We start from the raw sequence: 8,227 nt of genomic DNA, 5'->3' as shown, positions 1-8,227 counted from the left end.
CAGGTTTCATATGTTTAAAGTTGCTTTCCCACCCTTTGCCGTCCTAACATTCATGTTGATGCATTTCAATATAAGGGTGTGTCAGCACTTACATCAAATCAGTGTTCTTGTGAACAAACGCTCCTATCCAGACCCATACAAATTAGGCTTCTGAACTAGGTTGGCAGTCCCTTTCGTAAACGTCTGCCCATTGAGGTGGTCTTAAATGCCACCTGGCTTTAATTGCTTGAATTGCCTTTTATTTACATGTAAATGGTTATCTGGAGATCCCCTGCAGAACTTCTTCCTGGGAGACTTTTATTTTGGTGCTAATGGTGTACTAAATTACGTGGGATGCCAGTGTTCAGTGGTGGGGATGGCAAAGGGCAGGCCATTCACAAAACGACTGTCCCCTGTGAACTAGACCCACTGCCTAGTTTTTGCTTAAACATCCTGGTAACTTATATTTTCCTTTTTGTTTCTCCATTTCACTTAATGATTTTCTATGTATTGTTGCAGACATCTCAACAGTGAGCATGCGCTGGACGATAGAAGTACAGCTCAATGTAGAGTACAAATGCAGGTTGTACAGCAATTAGAGCTACAGGTAAAACCAAATTTATTTTTAATATTACCTCAGTATTCCTCAAATTCCAAATTTCTGTAGTGTTCTGAAATGAGTTCCTGTGTACTCATTATTGAATGGAAGGTCCAAAACCTGTTGTTGTCCTTTCTTTTCTTTTCTTTTTCACTCTTCGGGAACGTTCACCTTCAGTTCCTTCTTTGGAACTGCCGCTCAGACGTTTCAAAGTCCTGTGCATCTCTGTGTATGCCGCGAACTCCCCACTACCTCTGTTAGCTTTCCATTTCTCTCTCGCTTCCCCTCCCTTTTGTCTTCTCCTGCAAGTGGGAAACGCTCTAAGTTACAAACTTCAGTTGCCTGTTGTTAATGTAAGCCCCCTAACTTGCCATGATCCCTAACCTGGAGCTAGGCAGCCGAGCCAGGGAGAGAGACTGAGAGACAATGGATGGGGATGGAAGGCACATGGGAGCATCAGCAAGACTGGGCCAGTACGCACGCATGCACGCACGTGAGCATGCTGTCTGAGGTTAAGGTAGAAGCTGCATGTGGATTTATTCCTCCTGTCAGTGCACACAATTTAAATATTTTAAATATGCACACACATGCATACAGGCACGTATTGAGATATATATATATATATATATATATATATATATATATATATATATATATAAAATGTATGTATAATGTTATACATTATATATATATATATCTCATATATATAATATATACATATCACACACACACACACATATATATAATCTTATTTTTGGCAGTTTGTTGGGCCATGTTGAATGTATTTTGTGACTATAGAAAATAAACGTCTGCAGATTTTCCTGGGGATCACAGTTGTGAGGGATGGGGGGCATTTTTAAATGTGGGTTCCACTTTTGATGTCACTTGTTGACGGACCACCATATTTTAACAATAATTCCCTTCTTGGTATAATTAATAGAAAATTAGTTTCTAAAAGTAAAAATTGGGTCAGAAATGGAGATTATTAAAATGTACAATTGCAAAAGCCTGACCCTGCAAACCCCATTTATGCAACCGAGTTCCAAAATGCTTTTGAGTGCTTGATGACCCACTGTGGCTTCTTCCTCTGGCTGGCTTAGTGTAGGCAAGAGGCTAGCCGACTAGGGGAAATTAAAACAATGTTGTACATTATATTGTTACCAGCCATCGAAAAGCCTATTTTGTATGCAAGACAGCAATGCCGAGATATATGGAGAGCCCTAGGCTAAGTACAGAAGATAATTACATTTGGAATTTTACTGAGTTAAGTCATTTACAGCTTCAAATAGTTGCAGAGAAAAATCAGCCAAAACACACTTAAACTTTTTGTTGTGACTTTTCAGGATAGAGAGGATTTTTTTAAATTAGTTATCATCTTATATGACAAATTACATTTTTTAAGTAAGATTGTCTCAAAAGTGATTTTCTTTAGCTAGTTAATATTTTTCCATTCACACTACAAGATAAGAACTTACTAGAACAGTGGGATATTCATACAGGCTAAGGGCACGTCATAAAATCCCCAAATTTTTACATAACTCTTTGGAAACATCTTTAAATTTAGCACGCTTATTCAGAAGCAAAACAATAGTGTTATTTATCTCCCCACCAAAGTTCACTTCTTACTGATGTGTGATAAGCCCTTTAAAAATTGGTTTCAACAGAACAAACCATATGGCTATTGCTACCTAAATCTTTACGTAGTGGTGGTTACGAAGTGATACAAGTTCCTGCATTTATTCAGTGGATAAACTTAAATTCTTAATGTTCAGCTAGAATAAAGTGTTCGACCGAGTGTCATGGTTTGCCCCAGTAACTGTTCCAGAGTCCAGATTTGACTGTGGGGCCATTGTTCATTACTCCGAAACTGATGATCTACTTTATTCATTATTCCTCACTCTCCCCAAGAGCTGGCAAGAGAAGGAAAGGAGTTAGACCATCAGTAAGTCAAGTGGTTATCTCCTGGCAGCTTTCTTGTTTTTTGGTGGATGTGGCCTGGCGGTGTTATAGACCTTTTAAGAGGATTCTTTGATTATTTGCGGATTTCATTTGTTCATAGATTTCCCTTCATCCTTCAGCCCTAAATCCAATCAAAGGCAGGGTTTTCAACTTGTGTAGGAACCAAAGAAGATCATGTGGGCAGAAGTTACTATGTGGTAGATACCTGTAATAGTCCTTGTAATATTTTTGCTTCAGAGTTTGCTCTAATGGAGGAAGAGACGGGGTCATTCTGAAGGGTTTGGTTTCTTCACAGGTTGAGGGATTCGTTAGAGTGATAGCCTGGTGCTTGTCAAGAGCCAGAGTTGGCAAACCACAGATCATGAGCCAAATCCCCAGAGCTAAGAGAGGTTTTTACATTTTGAATAGCTGGGAGGGAGGGATCCAAAGAAGAATAAATTATGTGAAATTCAGATTTCAGTGTCCATACATAAGATTGTACTGGAACACTTGTTTGTTGACGAGTTATCTCTGGGTGCTTTTGCACCACAGCAGAACATTTGTATAGGTGCAACAGAGTCCTGTGGCCTGCAGAGCTGAAAATATTTACTGTCCGGCTGATTCTCACAGAAGTATACCAAACAATCCCTGCTCAGGAGGATTAAAAAAAAAAAAAAAAAAACAATTTGCATCATATTATTTGCAACTTGTTCCCTTAGGGTCTCGGCTACCTAAAGGCCGGCTAACCCCTTGTTACATGTTCCTTCTTTGCCTTAGTGTATAAAACCATTCTAGTCACCACACTGGTCCAGTTTGCCCAGCAGCAGCTTCATATAACAAGTACTTGTCAGTCTTGGGAATCATGGTAAGCAGGCTGTTGGGTATTCATTCATTTATCCGCTCATCTACCAATTCATTTGGCAAACATTATCCAGAGCCTGGATGGCAGAAACGTTGGCAGAACATGGCAGAAACACGGCAGAAACGTTGCTGAAGCCAGTAAAGGGTACAACACTGAACAAAGTAAGGCTGCCCTCCTGGTTTTTACATTTTAGAGGAGAAACAGACTGTAAATAAGTAATTTGCCAGTGGCAATGTCCACTCCTTGGGTAGAGCTAGCTGATGCTGATGGATTCTTGAAAATACCAGAAACATGCTCAGAAGAGAGTTTCAGTGCTAGAGAGGGGACGAACCGGAATAGATTAGTTATTATTCAAGCAGATGAAATATACAAGACAATGTTAACAGGTTTAGCAGTTAAAGACCCCTCGCCCTGAGATAAAGCTGGAATGCGGGACAGTTGGGGACAAGGAGACAATTATACTCAGTAGCTACACTCATTGTGGGCTTCCTATTACTCTCGTGTCCAGCATGTCTGTGTTTGTGCTGTCACGTTTGCTGTTTCATGTGCCCATGTCTGAAATGTACTTTTTAATTGACGTAATGAACAGTTGCGTGTCCACTGGGATTGAGGTATTGGGGAAACCAGGTCCCTGCAGCAGCAAGAATATGTTGAAGAGGTGTCCTTTTGCTCGAACGGCCTTTCCCTCTTATTTCCTGTTGGCATCGTCCCCCTATTCTGTCAACAGCACGCTAACGAATCACCCCATCTAGAGGGGGTGCCCTGTACATGACCAACTCCTTGACTACTTGCATTTGCCTTAAAGAAGGCATTTTCCAGACCAGGAAATACCTGAACCTCCAAGTATCCAAGTATATTACAGAATTATCATTTATTAACTTGAATTTGAAAAACATTTGTACCACTTAGCACCTCAGGAAAGAGTAATAGAGGTTTGAACAGTTACCCACAGGTGTTCCCTATACTGTAGGAGGAGCAGTTCTACAGCCCCTACTACCCAGACCTGCAAGGACTTTGCACAGCAGTACTTAGAATTACTGTGGTGTTTACATCTGGAAGAGGAGTCACACGTGTACCTCCATTAGAAAAACAAGCCCAGTAAGCTCACGTTGGTTCTTACATCATAGATCAGTGGAGGTTCATCATGTCTACCCTAGAGCATCGCTGTGCAAGGATGCCACAGGAGAGTTCTGGAGGGCACCGTCAGCCAGCCCCAGACACGACCAAAGCTAATGAAAGCCACTTGAGTGCTGTCCATTTTTAGCCCCCTGGAGCTAAACCCCAGAAACCGTAGCTCTGACCTAAAACCAAAGGCCCAGTTTGTTAGCTGAAATCAACCTCTCCTCAAGAATTAGATGAAAAAAAAATTTTTTTTGTAACTATCGTTAGTCTCAGGGGATCGTGGCTACAGACGTTTCCTTTCTTGGTGCTGTCTGTACAACACTCTACTTGAATCACCTGAAAAGCCTTTACAATTCCAATGTTGAGAGTTAAGGCAACCAGGCAGAAATCAAGGTGACGGGCAATGAAGTCTGACTTAGACCCATCCCATCAGCATTGTGTGTGAGACACATTTGTATTGCTTTTATTTTTGTGGGAAGTTACCAAAATATATAATACGTGTTTTCCTGGCGGTGGGCCCGTTATGTGGAGCTTGACAACCGAGAATGTCTAGTTAATTCAGTTTGCATGTTACACTCTGTTACTGGTCTCAGAGGGGAGAGGGGTCAAAAAGACATCTTAGTGGGCGTTGTAGGCCTTTCTGAATATTTCTCACCACATTTCATTATTACAAAGTCAGTTGAAATTTTTGAATTTTAGCAGTGGACTAGATGGTGATTAACCCCGTGTATACCTCGGAGCCCAACATTGTAGAGAATTGGTACACATAGGCACCTAACATCAATCATGTGGGTGAAGGACATGGCTTTTTGAGGCGAGGGCGTGTCTTTTAAGATTTTATCTGTTAGATGCTTTCTTTTGACACACTCTTCTTGATGCTCTGAAGACAAGGGGATAGGTTAGAACTGCAGATGGAAGATGTTCCCATAATCGATATGCGTGGTCTTACATAGGTCATGAATGTGCACACAGAACACGGGAGCATAGACACAGGGTCTGGAAGTAATGTTGAGGTGAGGAATTGCCCACCCATATGCCACGGGCAGGACTGTAAAGAGGGACCTGAGGCTTCCTTGATAGTTGAGCACCAGCCATTGACCAGACAGGTTTAGGGATTTAAATATTCATCTGGCTACCTGGGCTCACTCAGGCAGGAGATGCATAGGAATCGTCTCAACCATTAAGCTGTGAACGAGATGGCACAGAAGGTTATCTTAGTGGCTGGATAGGAATTCCATCTTGGGAAAGGGAGAAAGTATCTGATGTAACGGACAAGAAAAAGTCTTCTGACGGATTTCCCTTTCTTGGAAAGCTGAGGCGTTCATGGTGCAGATCTGCTTTTCTGGCCACACATATTGTGATGATCATGTGACCTTTGCTCATTTGTCAGCACATCCTCTCTGGTGTACGAAGGTGGGTTTTGAATGAAAGAGAAAAGGAGCCTTGGAAATGCAGTGTTTGCTCCTGTCCGCAGCCCAGCCTGTGTCAGGGGACAGGTCTCAAGACAGGCTTCCTCCAATCCCTCAGCCTGTAGACCCTTTAAAGTGAATGTCAAAAGCCCCCACGGGGAAAAGAAGCCATCCAAACCAGTGGGGATGATCAGCCTGGTCCTGGCAGCAGGTGGTGGTGGAGGGGTGGGACCTTTCTTCCTTAATAATTTGATTCCATTCGGTCACCAGTTATCAACTACCTATTGTATTCTGCGCACGGGATGCAGAGGAGCAAGACAGCCTCTTCCTTCCTGTGAAGTGCAGCCGAGCAGGCCAGGAAGAGTAGCATGTCTCTGACTCCACGCCGGGCAGAGTTTATAAGAGGAAGCACAGGAGCATTGTGGAGGGCACGCAGGAAGGGACAACGGCAAGTACATCGCAGGCCAAGAGAGCCGTTTAAGGATTCGCTTTGATTGTAGCGTCAGGGAGGAGAGTGGAAGAATCTGTGTTCGTTCTTAAATTCATCTCTCTGTTCCTCCAGAAGTAGAGTGACCAGCCATCACGGTTTGCTTGCCTGGGACTTAGGATTTCCAGTTTCACAACTGGGAACGTTCCTGGCAAAATGGAACGATTGCTTTGAATCCATTGGCTTTGGAAGTGATCTGTACCATGCCTCGTGTTCTGCTTTTAATTTACAAAGAACCTGGGAAACCGTTTGAAAGGATATTTCTTGAGTTCCCACTATATGCCAAGGCACTGTCCTAGGGACTTCATACCCCTAATTTCATTAAATCCTCACAACCCCCCTGTGAGTGGATACTACCCCATTTCCTCAATGCTAAAAGTTGGGTTTTTTTTTTTTTAAAGGAAAATTAGAACATTTGGAAATCACTACACATAGTACATCTATTGAGCATGAGTCCTGTCCCATTACTTCTGCCGTTTCTTGTCCTTTGAAAAGGTATTACCAAATCAGTAATTACCTTAACAATTATTGGCTCTTCAGGGTCAAAGAAATATTTCCCTGTGCTCTCGCCTCTTACCGATGAGGAAACTGGAGTTTAGAAGATCTCATTAATTTGTTCAAAGCCAATGGCAAATAATGGGCAACGCCCGGGATTCTAGCCCAGCCTGTGTAGCCTGTGCCTCCTTTTATGGCACTGCTGCCTTGCACTTTTCGTGCAGGGTCATCATGGCCCGTTGAGGTTCTGTGCCTACACCCAGGCGTTGCAGATCACTGGTTTTAAAACTTGGCTTTGTGAGACCATGCCTGTTCTCCGCCTCTTGAAGCTCCCTCCTCAGCAATCCATGGCATTTGGGCAAGGCTGAAACTCAGTGACACAGGGATCACTTGGAAGTTTTGTAAATCATCTACCCCAGCAACTGTAAGCTCCAAGAAAACGTCAGCAGGGAGAAAAGTGTGCGAGTTTCAATAGCAGAGGGAGACATTAAGCCTAACACAAATCAGTTACCGTAGAGACTTTACATGTGATTACTGTACCATTAGCGGTGCTGTTTGTAAGCACACTGGCTTCCTGGACTTTTGCAAATATATTATCTGTAATGTGTCCCCCCTTTGGACCTTTCTAACACCATTCAAGGCAATACTCCGAACAGTTCTTCACAGCAGTGGCCTCACAGAGCCTCATGACTCTCCCTAAGTAAGCTCAGAGCCTGTGGGGAAGAAGTCCTAATGGCATCGTAGCAGCATATTGTCCCTGCTTTGTGACTGGAGCCAAGAAAAAGAAGAGAGAGTCTCTGGGTTTCTCACTTCCACGTCCCCCTTTGAAAACCAAGACACTTATTTTTCATAATTTAAAATCCTGCTTAACTCTGGGAGCATTAGAATTCCTAGACTATGACTTGAGTATTAGTGTGCGTCTGCTTTAAATGTCAAGAGAGTCTTTAATAATAACACGTAAGGAATGTTAAGATGGTGACAGAGTACAATAAAAGTAGGGAAATTCTTCCATTGGGGTGAAATGAACCATAGGTTGCCTACCACCTGAGAGCTGCAGTTGTGTTAAAGAAATCATTTACAAGTTCTCACTGGTGCTGAGTTTTGAAGGCATGTGAATGACTGCAGTTTGATAAAGTGGGTCAAAAATAACTATTTGGTAAATACTCAGGCAGAAGAATTTGATTTCTTCTCCTTCCACATCGCTGTTTCGTTTGTTTTTGTTTTTGTTTTCTCGTTTGTCTTCTTTTGATCATACGTACTTTCAAGACCCGTAAGACTGGATGCACGCTGTCTTGCTCAGTTCTGTTTGGATCGTCATTGTGTATAAAACTAACCTG

General features: G+C 42.5%; 1 protein-coding gene across 9 annotated transcripts in view; it reads left to right on the top strand.

The window, feature by feature from the left end:
* The window catches only part of FOXP1 (forkhead box P1), a 386,554-nt gene that overhangs the window by 340,086 nt on the left and 38,241 nt on the right, over positions 1–8,227 (top strand). For all 9 annotated transcript variants that reach the window (XM_053897308.1, XM_053897310.1, XM_053897311.1 and 6 more), the window contains one exon: positions 499–586. In XM_053897308.1, coding sequence (XP_053753283.1) covers positions 499–586 — 88 coding nt within the window. The remainder of the gene's footprint in view (positions 1–498; positions 587–8,227) is intronic.

Source organism: Panthera pardus, unplaced genomic scaffold (genome assembly GCF_024362965.1).
Source record: "Panthera pardus isolate Hobbes unplaced genomic scaffold, ASM2436296v1 HiC_scaffold_8, whole genome shotgun sequence".
NCBI lineage: Eukaryota > Metazoa > Chordata > Mammalia > Carnivora > Felidae > Panthera > Panthera pardus.
This window is presented reverse-complemented; position numbering and strand designations above follow the sequence as displayed.